The 18873-nt window shown below is 40.5% G+C and overlaps 1 protein-coding gene across 3 annotated transcripts in view; it reads left to right on the forward strand.

Moving 5' to 3' along the window:
• Window positions 1-18553, forward strand: part of igsf9ba (immunoglobulin superfamily, member 9Ba) — a 73487-nt gene extending 54934 nt beyond the window's left edge. Inside the window, exons 13-20 of one of the 3 annotated variants that reach the window (XM_051397888.1) lie at window positions 1444-1619; window positions 5354-5580; window positions 5892-5976; window positions 6089-6250; window positions 6884-6929; window positions 8628-10247; window positions 11571-11613; window positions 13557-13656. In XM_051397888.1, coding sequence (XP_051253848.1) covers window positions 1444-1619; window positions 5354-5580; window positions 5892-5976; window positions 6089-6250; window positions 6884-6929; window positions 8628-10247; window positions 11571-11613 — 2359 coding nt within the window. In that variant the 3' untranslated portion in view covers window positions 13557-13656. Of the gene's footprint in view, window positions 1-1443; window positions 1620-5353; window positions 5581-5891; window positions 5977-6088; window positions 6251-6883; window positions 6930-8627; window positions 10248-11570; window positions 11614-12396; window positions 13691-13785 lie in introns of those variants that run through there. The other 2 variants (XM_051397889.1, XM_051397887.1) reach the window with 2 other exon arrangements.
• The last annotated feature ends 320 nt before the right edge of the window (window positions 18554-18873 follow it).

The raw sequence follows: 18873 nt of genomic DNA on the forward strand, positions 1-18873 counted from the left end.
ATTTTAATCTAGTCGCAGACGAAACTATTTATAGTGTAGCTACTTTCATACAGGTTAGTCAGCATGTGAACTACAGGGGAGCCAGGGGAGCTTGGCTTCTTTTAAAGCTGTAATAACTGTAACTTTTATAAAAAAAAATAACTTTTTATCATATTTGCTGTAATTTTCACTTTGTCCTGGCAGTAGTACACGAGACAGATAATCTGTGAAAAAAATCTTTTTTCTCTGGCTCATTTTAGTGCTCCTAATGGCATTTGCAAGAAGCCAACGTGCCTGGACGAAAACAATAAAACAGAACCAAGAAACATATAAAGTCGCTTTGGGTTGGAGGCTCGAAGATAGTTGATTGTTGTATCTCATCCGCAGAGTCCCAAAGTGTCTGTATTTTATGCCCTGGGAATGAAACTCAGCAATCAACTATCTTTCTCTCCTCTGATTGGTTGTTTTCACTGAGCCCCGGTGGATTCTTGCAAAAGATGCCATCAGGAGCACTACAATCATCCAGAGGATTGCCTGTCTGATGTACTACTGTCAGGATATAGTGAAAGTTTCCGCAAAAATGACAAAAAATATTTTTAGAAAAATTACATACTGCAGCTTTAATAACATATAAGCTCCTCAGAAAACATGTTTTGAAATTTTGTGGGGTCTCTAAATTATTGACAATATGCTATTCTTGCCGTGCATTTCTATTTTTCTGTATCTTTATCAACATGGATCATGCACAGAATTAGGCTCTTATGTATGTATGTCTTTAACTGCTCATTATATATCAGATGACATGAGTATAGTATAGTTTGCACAAGCTGACAAGCTGATAATAAGAGAGTACAAATATAAACAGTAAAAGAATCTGATACAAATGCATACAAAAAATAAAAAGAATGGAAATGTAATAATAAAACCAATAAGATAGATAAGAGGAATAAAATAAAAGAACAATAAAAAAGAGAACAGGCAGTTTAAAACATTAAAACATTTTAAAACATTAAATTACGATTAAATGATTAAATAAAATAAATAAGGGCCATTAGAGACTGTAATCAAAAGCTACAGCATAAGCTTAAAGTTCTAAGTTTATTTTTGAAGATATAAACACTTACTGATGATCTCAAATCCTTGGGCAGACTGTTAAAGCACCTCAGAGCATAAAAACTAAAAGCTGCCTCACCAGAAGTTTTTGTCCTGCACTTTGGAACAACTAAAAGACTCAGAAGCCCTGAGGGGCTGTGCTGGTTTATACACTGCAAGAAAATTAGACAAGCAGGCTGGTGCAAGACCATGAAGTGCTTGAAAGACAAGTAAAAGAAACAGAGAATATTTTTTCAGTGCCAGACCCCTCAGGCCCCACCTGCTGAAGACTGTCTTGTGACATTATTTACAATTATGCATCCTGAAGTCATGTATAATTTTCCTGTTTTTCTGTCTCATTTCTGTTGTTAGGTCAAAGAGAACAGACTTTGGTCCTCACGACTGGCATTCAATGCCAGTTTCTGGTGCTCAGACCTGGTTGGTGGTGCCAGGGCTGGAGCCTGGGACAGAGTACCAGTTCAGTGTGTTGGCACAAAACAAACTGGGCACCGGCCCATTCAGCGAAGTTGTGACAGTCAACACTGCAGGTGGGTACTTAATCAAAGGTTTCTCCCTCCAATTTTGCTGCTTCTTGACTTCAGAATCAGCCCACACTGAGTTGCAGTGAAACACTATTTATAATTTTTATAATATCAGCAAAAACGGATTGAAGATACTGCCCTCTAGTGATGTTTGAATTAATGTATATAAGGAACGTAATTTCCACTGGAGATTGAGGGGAGCATCCCCCTCAGTTTTATTGTTTCAGGTTCATTATCAACACTCTCTAAACATAGTACTCTGATGTCCAAATTCCTGATGTTCTGTCTTTTTTTTTCGCCCTGGGTTTTGCCTCTCAACACTTGCAGACATTTTTTAGGACAGAAAGTACTGACACCTCCTCTGTATGTTTTCAAATTTAAAAATAATCTAAATTGAACTAGAATTTTAGTCAGGTACAGTTAAAATTCTTCTAAAAAGACAATATATCAATCAAAAGTAAGACAGTATGTAAAGATGCTAGAAAAAGATTATGCATTATCACTATCAAGGAAACTAAACATGATTTTAAGAAGAATTGGTGCATGAATGTTACTTTTTGATGATATTATTATTAAGTATTCATTGTCATCATATTTTGACTTTTGATTTAAATGTACCTTTAGCAAAAGCTACAGATTTAATGAGTTTTCTTACCCAAAAACCAGGAAGATGAAGTAAACTAAACTGTATACAGTGACTGTATAAATGCCTGAAACCAAACCTATCCCTTTAATGTATATAACATATTTCACTTTATCATCCACATCAAAAAAAGCAGTATGTTTAGACTGGATTCACACTGTTAAGCATCATCTCTTAAATGTACACCACACTGCTTTAATTCCATCCACCTCCATAATGCACTGTTGGTGTTTACAACTATTCATAAATCAAGGACTTTATGCCTCCTTGTTAATCCTATTTGCGCTTTCCTGTCAGAATTTAAAAGAAGAAACTCCCAAATATTAAACATCAAAGCCATCAAATCATTTTAATGATGACTAAGCAAACAAGATTTTATCTGCTGTTTTAATGTACGTGGCTGAGATCTTTAGGCTTATAAGAAAGGAGGTGGACAGCGAGTCAGGAAACCATTAAAATGTGCACAAGCACAGAGATGGGACCAGCTGATACATTTTAATGCACTGAGCAATACAACAGATAATTCTCACCACAAATATTTTGAATTGCCATAGCAGGAGAGGCACAGGTGTAACTAATGACTTTAATGATGGCACTGTTACATTTAGGTGTGCCAATAAACTATCATGCACAATACCAACATCTTATTAATGTTATTAGTTCCACCTGTGTTTGACAAGTCAACACGTTCGCCATGAGAAAGGTGTATTAGTGAGTGGTTACGCAGTGAATCGAGCTGAATGCAGCTGCTGTTAAGAAATTCATGTTTTGATGTGTATTTATCTTTTAGATTCTTGTGTGTTATAATCCAACTCATGCCTCAAGGGCAGGCTGCCAATTCAGTCTTTATGTGCTGCCGCCTGAACAGAAATTGAATTAAAGGTGTATGGTATTTAAAATCAATGTCTCAGCAAAATAAGAGGATGGAGGTAGATTTTCTGCCATACCAGTGGAAAGCACTAAGAAGTGAAGGTGTTGCATAAAGGCATTCACAGATCAAGCCACACCCAAAGTCCTCTGTGTGTGCATTGAGTCTAATCCATGAAGCCTAACTGTGAGACTCAGTGGAAAAAGTCCTTTTTATCTATAAAGGGAGCAGGTCCTCTTCCATGGAGGCCACCATGTCGATCCACCATGTTTATACAGTAGCCCAGAGTTGCTACCTTAGTTTCTCCCACATGCTTAGAAAACCCTAAGCTGTGAAGAACTCAATTATAAAAACTTACAATTAGGTTGAAACCAACCTGATCATTTGTGATTTGATTGATTTTATTATATATTTATTCATAATTATATTTTCATTCGTTTATAATCACCTGAATATAAGAATTACTATGTTTTTGTTACCCTAGAATGAGACGTTTTTTGTCTACAGACATGGGTCCCCTTCCATGGAGGCTTACCATGTTGAACCACGATGTTTCTACAGTAGCCAAGAAGGGACAAACTGGCTATAGACAGGGACATTCATGTTTTTTGTAAGCTTCACAGCCACCGTTGTTTCTTCTTCGTGCTTGGAATGGAAGGGTGAACAACACTGGCAGATACCACTAAATGCTACACACTGGTCTTTTAACAAAACATAATCTCAAAGACTTGATGACAGTAACTTACTCACAATGCCGTCTTTGTTTCACACAGTGTAAACCCTGATTCTGCTGCACATTGCCCACTAACAATGTGTTGGAAAGCTTACTTTCAACACAGGTTAAATGAGGCTTGTAAAGTTCTGACCTAGTTCACACACTCAGATAGCAGCCAACAGATGAATGGCAGTGAACAATAAAGGGTTTGGTTTATCCTGTATGCTTCCTGTACATGCGCTGCCTTATTCTGTCATATAATGTTATTTTCATACCACAAGATCTCTTTGAAACCCAGGATTAGGTCCAAATCATGCATCATTAATGTAAAACCGTTTAATATTTCCTATTGTTTTGTCTCTGAAAACCAAGACAAATATTGTATAGTTGTGATGTGCTGTGTTAACATACCACTGATAAAACAGTTCAAGGGTTTTGTCATGTCAAGCATTACATTTTTTTTTTCAGGTAAAATTGCACAACAGACAAGTGTATTTCTGTGTGCCTGCCTCTGAGTGTTGTATCTATTTTAACAGTGGGGGTATTTTTATTTGTGGGTAATTAGGAAAACTGTGTCAGGTCTCAAAGCTTTTTTTCTCAAAGAAAACAGTCGAAGGTCACCACACATTCAGCTAGTCTTCATTTAGCCGGTGGGATTGCAGAGGGAGACACTTTAGAGGGAGCTCAGTATTCAGTCTGAGGTCAGGTGGAGTACTTCTGAGGTTCATAAATTACTACTCTGTTAAACCATACAACATATTTTACACTGAGTGACTGAAAGCATAATTTATATGATACAAAAGAGCTGCCAAATGTTTTGTTTTATTGAACTTGTTTTTAGCTATGCTCACAGCAGTTTTGGTCTGTCTGTCAGCCGATCCTCTGCTTTGGTCCAGACTGAAATATCGTAACAATCGTAAGATGGATTGCTACGGTCTCCAGAGCATGATACCTTTGATCATCCGTTGACTTTTGAAATATCTCAACGTCTATTGGCAGATGAAATTGTTCAGACTTTCATGGTGTCCAGACAATGTATTTTAATGACTTAGTTGATCCCTGACTTTTCCTGTAGTCCCACCATGAAGTTGACATTTCTGGTTTTAAGTGAAACTCTTGGCTGGATTGTGATGTTCTGTGAAATTAATGTTTCTCTCAGGATAAATTTAAATAACTTTAGTGATCCCTTAACTTTATCTAGCGCCATCACTAAATTTGTTATGACCAAATACCTGAAAAACCAATGACATTCTCCTCAGCTGTACTTGAATGTCAATTAGCACGCTAATGTTGTCATTTTGAGTATGTTAGCATATTGGTTAGCATGCTGAAGTTAGCATTTAGCTCAAAGCACAAAGACTCTATTCGTTCTAATATCTAATATTGTGAGCCACACTTTTGTTTTGTTTTTTATTTCACTGCAAAGGATCAGTCAGTTGTTTTGTTTTATCTGGGTCATGTATGAAATACTTTCCTCTGTTTTAACTTTTATGTGCAACATTTCTGGTTCACAGGCTCTCCTCTGGGTACCCCAGAACCACTGGTGCTTCTTACTCCACCACGGTGCCTCACAGCCAATCGCACGCAGCACGGTGTCCTCCTCACATGGCTCCCACCAGCCAACCACTCCTCACCAATCGACCGATATATCATGGAGTTCCGCCTCGGGGAGAGGTGGGAGGTTCTGGATGACCTGATCCCGTCCACCGAGACTGAGCTCATAGCTAGAGACCTCGTTCAGGTCAGTTACATACACTGTTCGATGTGTGAGGTGCGGCAAACATAGCAAGTTTTAGGAATAATTGACTGAAAAGTTGATTGATGGAATCCATTTTCCGATCCAATCTCCCTACTTAATGGTGCTAAGCATAATTTAGAAATAACTATATACACACACACACGTATTTTGTAAGTGAATATTCCACCACTTCTACATCAAAAATGTTTTTTTTGAACATAAAGTGCACTTAGCCATGATCTACTAAGCTTTACACAAAACTCTGTGTAAGAGACGGCCATGGGAAGAGTGTATTTGGTGTGTCCCTCTGACAGGAGTCCTGGTATGAGTTTCGCGTGATGGCTGTCATGGATGACCTGATTAGTGAGAGCAGCAACGTAGTGGGAGTGTCTAGCACAGGTGAGTTTCTTTACAAAGAAGCATTATATACTACACACAGAAATGCTCGGCCCTTGTGAGGAATGGATTTGTGACTAAACTCTCCATTTTACCCACTTGTCTACCCCATCAGATCCCTTCCCCCCTCCGGAGTTGCCTGATGAGGGGCTGGCGCGGCCTGTGGTGGCGGGTGTTGTGGCAACTATCTGTTTTCTGGCAGCGGCAGTACTGTTCAGCACTCTAGCAGCTTGCTTCGTCAATAAGCAACATCGTCGCAAACTCAAGCGTAAACCAGGTCAGTCACCCCCTCTGCTTAATTTACATGTAATGAATATAGTACGTGTCTGACCATGGATGGATTACTGAATGGGCTTAATGGGCACACTGGGCCCCGTGCTCATGAGTGAATGTCAATATTTATTGTTAGAAAGTCAAATGACTGCAAAGAGACACAAAACAACAACAAAGACTCAAAATGAATTACAAAGAGATGCAAAACAACTAAGAGAATGACCTCAAAGGGAAACAAACGACTACAAAGAAACACATAATGATTAAAAAGAGTCAGCAAACAACAACAGAGAGACACAAAACATTTACAAAGAGATGCAAAATTACCACAAAGAGGCACAAATCAACTACAAAGAGACACATAATGGCAGCGAAGATTCTCATAGCTACTACAGAGAGACAAAAACAGGGAAACAAAGAGACTCAAACTGACCACAGAGACACAAAACGACTGCTAAGACACACACCCCATTCGTTGTTTTGTATCATTTCAGTCTGGGTGCCTTACTCCTGGGTAAGATTGGTGTGGGGCTTTTACATGTCTGAGAGGCCTGTCGTCTCATAATCCATGTGTCTGACTTCTTCTTGTAGTATTCAACAGAGAAAATGCTAACTTTAAATGTTTTTGTCCTCTCAGATCCCCCCTTGTCGGTGACACACTTCAGGAAAAGCATTGAGTCACCGTAAGTAAAGTCAACGCCAGAGCCCCTGCAGTCTGCCAGAGGTGGCTACTACTGTGCATCTTCTAATAGACCTTGTACAGAATTTCTCTTCCCATACACACTGTGACAAGGCATGAATTTCTAACAATAAATAACAGTAAAAAACACAAACAGTTTATATTGAAGCATCTGGCAAGTCGATATACAATCTTTTTAGAGCCTTGCTAGCAGAGCTGATATACACAGCATGATTTCCCCTTGAGCAGTAGTGGTAATATGGCAAGAGAGTATATGTATTAAAACTTACAAAATGAACAAGCATGCAGAAGAAGAACAAGAAGAAGCCCAGGTTGATGATGGAAAAAAACATTGATTATATGTTTGGGCTTCTTCAAGGGTGTGGAAGAACATGTACAGTAGCAGCCTCTAGCGGATCATGGGAAGATTAAGGAAAGTTCAAAGCAGCCGAGTCAGCATTTTAAACACATTACCCAGAGTGCCCAAGCTGCAGTATGTGTATTGATTTTTGATCCATCTGTATTCTTTAACCTCAAACGCTGTCTGCTTTCTGCATGATTCTAAGTGTTTATTAATGCTGTTTTTTTGTTTAGCTGCACATTTAATGTACAGTATCCGCTACATGTGTGTATTTGTCTGTCTGTAAATCTCGTGTACATGTATGACTGCATTTCCAATCTCAAATGAAGCTCATTTGTGACAATAATATGTGTAACTCCCATTCCAGAACAACTGTTTGTCTGCCTGAGACTTTAGGTAACTCGTTAGTATCAGATACCTTTGTTTATTTTTTATGAAATGGTCCAGGCAGATCAGGGAGTTCACTCTTGGTCCTTCCTGCAAGTGGCATAGTCAAAGATGAACCAGGCCCATGTCATTTGTTTCCCATCGCAGGCCTCCTCTCACCCCCTTGCCAGGGGTAGAGCCCTGCTGGGACGAGCCTGCCAGGAGCAGTTTCTTGCCCCCGCCCGCCAGCCCCCTGTGAGTGCCTGCCTGCACCAAAATACAGAGTGTGCTGCACTGCACTGGCTTGGCTGCATGGTTAATGCATTGCATAGAAGTTATCAACTGACAATGACTATTTGTTGCAGTGAAGCCTACCGCTGGCCTATTTGCATGCACAGACTTTCACGCACCATACAGGGATTAAATTGCAATAGCTCAGCTGCATGTACAGTCCAGTACTGTGTATATGCACTCTTTATAATGTATGTCTACCTGATGCACTCAGTGACCCAGTAAGTGTCGACTATGCTGCTCCTGGTGTGGGCAAATGAGGCCTGGTTAGATGTCATCTGCTTTCCTCACATCACCATTTGGTGCAGCATATGGAGATTGGTCTCACGTCTGCTCAAGAAGATGTAGAATCAATAGATCTGTGATACGGTTGTCATGGTTGCGTCGTTGGTTCTCCTCTCATCCCATCATTCTGGCTTGGTTCATTAGCTGCTGTCCTATCAGGATGCTGCCGCCGCCATAAACTGGTCATTATCATAAAGCAGTTCATTATGGCTGCTTTGATGGAGTGCTTTGGCTTTGTATTGTGTCATCTGTTTAAGAATGAAACTGCATTCATGCCTATTAATTTACAGCATCAAAGATTTTTCTTTTGTTTGAAAAAAGTTTACGCACTTTCCCTTTGGGTTTCATCTGGAATATGTTAAATTAAGTCAGTACATTGTGTCTGCATCTTTTTATCAGGTTATCGTCGGGGAAGATAAGTCCAGAGAGCTCTCCTCCATCTCGACCCCGCTCTCTTTCGTCAGAGGGTTCCCACGGTCCAGGCCTGTATGTGAGGAAGCTGCCCAGCCCTCAGAGAGAAAGAGACAAAGAGCTCTCCTTCTACAAGAAAACCAAGCGTGCCATAGCCAGCAAGAAATACAGTGTGTCCAAGTATGAGGCAGAGGTCACCACGCCTATTGAGCTGATAAGCCGCGGCCCTGATGGCCGCTTCGTCATGGAGACCAGCCCACCGCCCCGCCGCATCCAGGGCTTTCCCTTCGCAGAGGAGTCTGACATGTACCCTGAGTTCCGGCAGTCTGATGAGGAGAATGATTTTGACCCCGGGCCTCTGCCGCCCATCATGCCCACGCTGCGGCCCCAGCTCTCCCCAACGTCCTCCAGCCTGGAGTCAACGCAACCCCCCACCTACAGTCCCCGCCTACACAGGCCCATGGAAGGTATGAGCTTTGCAGAGGGCAGTGCACTTCACGCCTCAGGGCAGGCCCCGGCCTCCCGCTACAGGGGCTTTCCCCAGGGCCCATTCTATGGGTATCTAGGCAGCCGCGGTGAATCAGGGATTCCACCACCATTCTACATGCCTGACATCAGCCCGCGTAGCTCCGCTCTGTCCTCCCCCCCAGGCACTGCTGAGGGGCCCTTTGGTTACCCCTCCATCCCCGAGGAGAGTGGAGAGATGGAGCACCATCAGTACACTGCCTCTGGCCATTCTCTGTCTCACACACACAGCCCTCCTCCTCGCTCACCTGAAAGCTGGCAGCCTCATGAGTTACCCTTCCTGGGTCTAGAGGGTCCACGGTTCATATACCCACCTCACCATCCCTTACATCATCACCAGGACCTCCCTGACCCACCCCCATACCCTCCTCACTCTCTCCCCCCCAGTCGCCTGCACCTCCCTTCCCTAAAGGATCCAACAAGCCCTGGACTCCTGCAGCTGGAGGTCCCTGTGGCTCCCCCAGGCAGGGACAGGCCCCTGGGGCCTCCGGTTAGGCGTTTAGCTATGCAACAGGCCCAGAGTCTCGGCCAGCTCAGACACACGGCCCACGGTGTGGGTGTACCAGTGTTGCCTTACCCTGACCCGGCAGCCCGTGCAGGGAGCCCAAGCACAGCCCCCAGTAGTAGCCCTCAGTCCTGGCTCAGCCCGAGGGCGGGGCGCCGGGCAGACCCCAGCCTACCCCCGCTAGTACTCCAGCCCTCCCGCCTCTCTCCGCTCTCCCAAAGCCCTCTTAGCACCCAGCCAGGTTCCCCAGATATTCTAGTGCGCCCACCTCCGCGCCCCAGCATCCTCCGCACCTCTCGGTCTTTGGAGATGCCTGAGCTCACCCTGCAGCCCTCGGCCACTGTCAGTTTCTCTCGGAGGTCCTCCCTGACCGCCTCTCCCACTCAGGGCGCCAGGCTACCCAGCCCCAGTTACCACGCCCACATGTCCTATGCCTCCACTGCAGCCAGTTACCCCTCCCAGTCTCCCTCTCCCCCTCTGGAGGGCAGGGATGTTTTCGGGCAGAGGCCATCCCAGAGAAGGACAGAGGAGGAGATGCTACCCTCAGAGCCCTCTCAGCTCCAGATATCAGCCTCAGGGTAGGTGATCCATTCCAATAGAGAATAGTCACATATTTATTTAAAGGGGAGACTTGTCTCCTCGTCTGCTCTCTATTCCAAAGTTCCTCAGTATTTATCCACAGTTTTACTTTGATGTCTCCATTTAGGCATAATTAAGATGCATATTGTACATTAATATGCAGAAGGCATGTAATTGCATTTAGCACACATTGTATCAGTTCATTAAAAGATGACTAGACTAACTAGATGGCATGTGAAAGCTCAATTTGATTTTAAGATAATGTATTACTGTCTTTATCATTTCATAAAATAATGAAAATTGAAAGAAAAAACAGGAACATTTAGGTGAAAGGCTACAGAAACCCTCAACTTTACTGTTTATAAAACTGTTTTCTTCTGTCCCCCATTTTGAACATTGAAACTTTGAAATTAACTATTTTTCACAGCTGGATATAAATTAAATAGTATATTTCATTACCATTTACATAGTTTTTATTACGTTATTTACATACAAAGAAAAAGGTACCACTTTCTGATAACTCACCATTTATAAAGCATTTAGAATAATATTAATGGTTAATAAATTGTTAACACATTTTTTATAGAAAAGCTTTATAGTTTTTTTTGTTACGCAAAAGTTTGTAAGTCATCTGTATATCTGTGTGTATAAACGTTGATAAGTTATTATTAATGGATTCTTACAATAATTTGAGTCTGAAGTTTTAAATAATGATAAGATGTTAATAAATCCATGTATTGCTCTGCAATGTGTTTCCAGAAGATCAGAGACTGATGAATTCAAGAGCTGTAGGAGCATAAAAGCCAGCCACAACCTGGCAACCCAGAGGTAGTTAGTATGGCTTATAATCAGTGTTATAAAACATTAGTAAATGATTTATTAACCATTAATAAACTGTGCCTTATTAAAAACTGGTACCTGCTATTTAAGGATAAAACTTTAGATCTTAAGCCAGTTTTTGATGAAGAATTAGTACAATCACATCTCACCAGAAGGGATTCTTTTCCCATGACATCCAACAGTCTGTTAGATCAGTGCCCCTGTAGACATAACGCAGGAAGTTTTATGCTTTTACACCTACATAAAAAGCATAGCTGAGACTCATATACGTTTATGCCCCATAGTATTTCTTCACTGTACACATTCCTGTGCCCCCTCACACCCACCTCACAACCCTAGAAGCTACAATCATACAGTAGCTAAAGCCATGAAGCAGAGACTTGCTCCTGCACCATCACTGGCCTTTAAGGGAAGGTAGCTTATAGGGCTGCTGCTTTATAGAGGGTAAGGGTCTTACGTGATTTGTTTTTGATTGATCTCAGCTATCTGGGCAGCGTTGTGACCCGGTCCCCTACGCCGCAATAGGTAAGGGTCGGACCCATGTCTGAGAGGGGAGGGGTCAGCAGGGGGAGGGCTCTAATCACTCTCTCCTTTAAAGGGGAATCGCTTTGGGTTGTGCCTCTGTGCTGGATTCAAGTGAAGTACAACTAATGGTAATAATGACTGCAGGACACATTTATCAATACACTTCCCAGGCACAGTAAGCCTGCTGTGGCGTAGGCTGCAGTAATTAGGCTTGTGAGCAAGCAGGAGGAGCGGTGGAGAAGCATTTTTGTCTTTTGATTGTTTGAATAGAGACATGTTTCCCTGCACCAAAAAAAGCCTTGAATCAATAGAGGACGCACATGAATGATAGACTGGAGTATTCCCCTTTAAAGTTTTGTTCCATGTGCAAAATGCCATGCATGCATTCTCTAAACTTCTCTCTACGACCAAACAAATAACAACAATTCTCAAACTAAATTCTTTGTCACATTTGTTGTCCTAAGTGCTTTCGTTTTTCTGTCATGTGACTGTTTTTAATGGCCATTTCCTCTTCCTGTCATGTGACTTGTTCTTTAACGGCCATTTCCTCTTCCTGCCATCTCCTCCCGTCAGCATGGTGAAGCCTCTGTACGCAGTGTTCATGTTTATGAAAGTGTGCTGTAAAGTGTTCATGTCTATGGAAATGTACTATATTTAACACACTATGGCCTCTGCACACAGTTTAAGTGATAATGGAAATGTTCTCTATCTGTCCAGGACTGTAGCAATTCTCAGATGTGTCTCCCCCTCTCTGCTAATTGCTCTCAATCTCTCTCTCCACAGTGGCAAGTGATGGACAGCATCTCTAAAGCTTTGTGTTTCTATGCCTTTTGAAACAATACATGTTTGGCACAAGAACTTGACTTAATGAAACATTAAGTCAGGTTTTGAAGCTGTTTGTATTCAGTTCTTTGAAAGGCAAAGACGTTGAACCAAGAATGAACCTCATGAACCCAAACTTAAATCCTCAGAGTTTGTGAGGTTATTTGGACTTATTTGTATTGTATTGCATCTTTCTATGAGAGATGGACAACAAAACCAGAGTATTCGGTATGAGGTAAAACTACTTCTAAAACAGACTGCATACTATGACAGTGAAGATATTTTAACTTGATGTGATTATTTTTTTTCACTGATTGATTATTTTTCATTGAACGTAGCATGTATCACTCATGAAATGAAAATAGTTCTTCAGGGTTCAAAAACAGCAGTTACTTAATGTAAGCGCAAGCGCACACACACACATGTTCATAATTTAAAAGATAATCTGCAATAAGACTTTATTGTTATAGGAACGGTCATTTTACAGTTCCAGAAATTATTTTCATTTTATGAGTTTTATACAGCAGAGACCAATATTGCCCGCATTTCTGAAGCAGTCACTATTTGAAGACCCAAACCTGAGAGAGCACAGTACAATTATTGTACAACCCTGCAATGTGTCTGTTTTATTTTGGGACTGTTGCTAAGACCATACGTTGATTGACAATTGATTTTAAATTACGATTGTGAGACCTAAAATGAGAGAATGAGGTCACATTGTAACACATTACCCTTTGAGGATAAATATGTAGTCTTCAGTACCATAATTCCTAAAAATCCTGGACTGGGTCTTTAATGTAATGATTGTTTGAGAAGAAACTTAATAGCCAATAAATTCACCAAATCCACCTTATGTCAACTATTCTTTCTTTCTTTCTTTCTTTTTCTCTTTCTTTCTTTGTGTCTAACTTTTATCATCCATCAATGCAGATAGAAAGTGGAAATTCATCATCTTAGTGAGAGGGCTCTCAGTAGAAGTACAAGAGCTCATCAAATCATATGATAGTGCCTACTGGAAATAGCAATGCAAAGTTCTGTCTTTACACATCTGAGACGGGACCGAACACGACTGTTGGATTAATGCAGGACAATGTATGCTGTGCTGTCTCTCTTCTTCTCAGGGAACCTCTAGGTGCGTCTAGTGATCCTGCCGGGTCTGAGAGCTTACCAGCACTGCTACACCACTGTATTACTAAAGCCAAGGGAGTGGCTGCTGCCAACAACAATAACAACACAACCTCCGGAAGGAGAACAGGTTCGTCTAGCGATGAGCGAATGGATACCAAAGATTAATCTGAAAATATGTGGGTGGTGTGTTACTCCTGTGCTTTCTTGCTGCCTCCTTTCCAGGTGCACGTCCCTCTCAGACCCAGCAGCAATCTCAGACACCCCAAGAGGGAGAGGATCTCAGCCTCCACAGAAAGAGGAAAAGGCAAAACAAGAAGAACCCCTATCTCTATTTGACCTCCTTCCTGCACCGCAGGCAGTCTGAGGAGGACCAGACAGGCATTCTGGCCAGTGCAGACTCAGAGGGCCCAAATTATGGGACTCTACGCTGACCTGTGTGCCCACCAAGCCATTGGACTCGACTAAACTGACCTCCCCTTGACAAAAACCCAACCTCAGCCCTCCCTGCCCCGCCCCGGTCTCTGTATCAAGCTAATACATTTCTTATAATCTCTAAAAGTTCATCAGTGTTTGGGGAGCGGGGAAAACATCCAGCTGAATACTCCAGGGTTGGAGATCTTATTTCAAGACAAGAACAATGGCGTTTCTGAGTTGTCACCACTACTTGTCTCTGAGGAATTTCACTTGAAAATGCTCTGAAAATATATAATGTATATAAATAGTAAAACATGGGAATTTAGCTTCCTCCTACAGTAATAACAATGTGTTGGTTGAATATGTCACAACACGTTACAGATTTTTCACTCACTGGTCATTAAGGGGTCCATAATCTTTAGGTTTTTCAGTGATACAGTGTACTGTGAAGCCTGGTGCGTCCTCGGACAAGGACATGAGTCTACCTTTCCTACAATACAAATAGTTTCAGTATTCAAACACAGGGTTCTTACCACAAAATATACCTCAGAGTAAACGCAGAGTTGCTGTAATTCTTGTGGTATACTGTACGTACTTGACCTTTTTACATATGAAATGTATGGATAAAAAGGTTTATATCACACACCACACTCATTCAAACGGATAATATGGCCTGACCTGATCTAATTTAGAAGCTTTTTATTATCAGTAGTAGCTGGCATATTCTGTTTATTTGGATTTGTGATCTAATGCCAACCATTAGAAGACTGTCTTAATTTTAGTGCTTGATGGCTCAGTGTGTTTACACTCATCATTATAGCACCGTATTAAGATAAAAAAAAAGATAAAGCCTTCATGAGAACTCTCTAAATAATTTGGGACTTACATGCTCAACAGAGGTTGGACTTGTAGGGTTTAGAAGAACAGGGTGATGAATTGTGAAGTGTACTGTAGTATGTATTTCATTATTAAGGAATCATTTGTGAAATGTGGCACGTCTCGAGGTGCCTTTTTTTGCCTTTTTCTCTCTTGTTTTTTCTAACATAAACTGCCTTTTCCTTCGCCTTCTCATATTTGTCTCTTCTGGGGGAGTGAGGGACTCCAATATTATCTGTGTTTTTACTTTCTCTGCCAAGGACACCTGAGAGAAAATGCTACAGAAGATGCATAACTCTTGTTTTGCTTTGGGGTTTTTTTGTTTTTTTTACATGTACATTTTAAATGGGTAACTGCTTCAACTGTGTATTAACCAAGTAGTGGGACAGAACCAGAATACCCGTACAAATAAAAAAACAGAAGTTTAGATTCAAAAAAAGGCAAATAAATCAATAAATATAACTTTAGTGGAAAAGTACAGAAGCACTGTACATGAGTTTTAATACAGAGAGAACAAACCAGTAGAGTTTGGATGTTAATGTTTAACAACAGCTGTTAGAGGAGAATGTGATTGCTTCATAAAGCTGTTAACAAGCAATGGGAAATAGTCAAACAATGGCCACGCCGACTGTTTATCTTTAACAACTGTATATTACTTGCTAGCTACTTCTCTGTATGTTTGCTAATTTTTCGACACTAACCGATAATGAATGTATGTTTTGCTGTACAGGAAATGAATGTCCCGATGTCACAGTACATTGAATAACCCATTAGGTTGTTTATAGTGCAGCTGCGATTGGTGAGATGAGCAGTTGCCACTTTAAGTCCAAATTGTTTGACTTCTTTGTGTTATTCCTGTATTTCAGTAATATCTAATGGCCCCCTTACAGGTTTTGAGCCAAGCTCCTTTTGTTCTGACGGCTACAAACACAACCGGTTTCCTTTCATTGCCAACGCTGGTCCAATCAGTCAAAGACAAATCAGATATGTTTCCAACTGCTACCAACAAATCAAGAGGTTTTCCGACAAATATCCACAAGAATGAATCGACTCAGTGTCTGCTTACTGAAATCTCAAACTCTTTTGACAAGTGAGAAAGTGATGATTGCCTGAAAGTGAGTGTCAAAGTGCATATTCTACTTTAACAAATTGGTTTCATGTAAGATACGAGGAAAAAAAATCTATATTTGTTATGTACTGTACATGGTATGTATTGTATTTGTAAAGATAAATCAAACCATGTTTTACAGGAAGACGTTCTTGTATGAGGATGTATGAAAAGACGGGAAGGATCCCAAGGAAAAAGAAATTAGATTATATATAAAAGTATTTGCTTACAGTACGGCTTTAAGTGGATAATGTTTCTAAAACATTTTAAGGTGCCTCATTTGTCATACTTTAGCAGACCTTATTTTATCTGAGAAGAAAAGAAACCTTAATGTTAGTACCGTACAATGTATTATTGCCATAGCCCGCTGGCTGCACAAGTTAAGTAGTATTTTCTCTGATGTATAGTACGTGAATGCCCATTGGAAAAAGCTTTAGAAGCAGAAGTGTGTTGCCCTCTATAATATTTCTGGAACAAAGTAATACTGTATTTTGCCCGTTCATGAGCACACATGTAGATTCACTTCAGATCTTTCGCCTTCAGGTGTCCAAAGCAAATAAACTGAAGGAAACTTTTTTCTAAGAGTCACAGACATGCTATAGTCATGTACAATACGTGCTGTGGAGGAAATTGTGTTTACATTAGTTTGATAAAGAAAAGTGTGTTAGGGCATAGTTGCTTTGAACATTACAACTTGGTGCTATGTTTAACTTTGTGGTGCTGTAGAATAGAGGTCTAAAGATTTTTTTTTTGGTTTGTTTTCTGTTTCCACAAGCAACTCTTTCGGCCCTGTGTGTTTGAGCAACTAAACTAGCTCTGGTAGACACTATAGGTCCTTATCATAACAGTATCATGGTGTGATGACAGTGATAGACAATACTGGAAAATAGTAGTATAACCTCAAATAATAGAGACTTGTGACATTCAAATGAACTCAAAGATGACCTGTTTTCTATAGTGTGTTTGCAATGTCTGTCTGTGCTTCCAAGGTACCCTCTCTAAAGTATATTTGTGATGATATTGAGAATATTAACCCAGCCTAAAAGGAGAAACATAACCTGATTTTAGATTAGTAAATGCCACAGGACACATGGGAGGGAAATCCGAGAGCATCGTCAGGTCATGAGGGGATCTTTTCTACACACTTCCTATAGGTCTACCATCTTTGGTTAACAGCACTGTTTTTCAAGCACACTACTGCAGGGGGGCGTAACCGTCTCACGTCATCTCACCGCCGTTTTGACGGTAGAATTCCTACTAGTACTGTACAGTATAGCCATGAGTAGTCATCACACCACATTTGTATTTATTGCTGATTCTCCTGGTAGAAAGGTCTTGGGAAAGCTCACACATCCCCTCCATGGGTTTTACGAATGGATGTCCTCTTCCGGGCTCTTTTTTGCATATTCAACAGAAACATGTACAGTGTTTAAGAGGGCTGCTTTGGACGTACTGTTAGCTCATTTTGTTTTGTTTTGTTTTTGTTTTTTCCAGTTTTTCTGCTTACAGCTTTTAGTGCATCACTAGGTGCTGATAGGATGATACGTAGAAACCCGATTTGATTTTTTATTGTATTAATCTTGCATGTAGAGACAATACAAAAAAACGCCTATTTAGCAATCATTCATGGACATCCGAGCTGGTTGTTATTGGACGGAAAATAGAAATATGTAGTATTTTCTATATTCTCTGTTTTTTCATGTGTACCAGCACTGAGAAACTAGAATGTATTATTATCGTAGGCTACAATAAGCACTACATTGTTGACTGTTTTAGCTAATGCTCATACTCAAGCAAACCAAGTAGTGCTTAAAAAGGAAGAAAATTTACATTTCATTTCATTTTCATCCACTGAACTCTGTGCTGTACATCACATGTTTACATTGTGTATTATATGTTAATTCTGTTTTGTTTTTTTTGTACATAATTTGTCTCCATACTGTTCTTTAAGTTGTATTCAACAATGTTCATATGTAAATATTTCAAAGCAAAAATTTTTTTTTACTTTTCTCTGTTTTAAACTAATAACCTGATGTTTCTCTTTTTATTTTTTTGGTCAGTTTTTAGACTTGTCATTCTGTTCTGTCACTACATCAGGTATTACGCTTCACTTAACTTTTTGTGAGCAATTAACTCATACTGTATGGTGCTGTACCAAAGCCTTATGTATAATATTTGTATTACTTTTCTCTCGTTTGCCACTGCTGTCCAGTGAATTCTGTATCGTCTGAGATCATGTCTTACTCACTCTTCATGTTCAACTGCCATGGATCTCGTTTCTTTATTGAGTAAACAGAAACCTGAATGAACTATGATGTAAAAACACTCTGGCCTGTTACCAACATGGCCTGAATATATAGTGACAGTCGCCATCAAAAGCCTTTATAGGGAAAATGCACAGGCTCACTCCTGGTGGCTCATCATGACGTAGACATGGGCCTAGCACATGATCTATGCTCTATCTATGGCATGTCTGTGAGAATATGAAAGCAGTGTTGTATTCATGTCACCATATCATTTCAAATGCTTAGTCCCATATGAAATTTTCCTCTCAAATTTTTGTATTTTGATATAATAAAAAAATCAAAAGAGGTTTTATTTCTGTTGTTATTTTGTGACTTGGAACTCCTGTGATCCTATCTGTGAGGAAGAAGGTGTAGTTCATGTGCTGGACACAGGGTGTAAGTGTTGGGCAGAGAGTGGGGAAGATAGTGTGAGGATAGGAGCAGCTTAATCAGGTCAGGGTTTTTCTTTTTTGTTTTTTAAGTCTAGGACACACAGGCAGCAGCCCTGGAGTTAAAGAGCCAGGTTTCAATTTTTATTTTTTTATTTTTTTATCCCTTGAATTCTTGTTAAAAACTGAATTTTTAACTAAAATGATTAAACGATCAAAGGCTGTTTGAGTGCATGCA

Source organism: Dicentrarchus labrax, unplaced genomic scaffold (genome assembly GCF_905237075.1).
Source record: "Dicentrarchus labrax unplaced genomic scaffold, dlabrax2021, whole genome shotgun sequence".
Taxonomy (NCBI): domain Eukaryota; kingdom Metazoa; phylum Chordata; class Actinopteri; family Moronidae; genus Dicentrarchus; species Dicentrarchus labrax.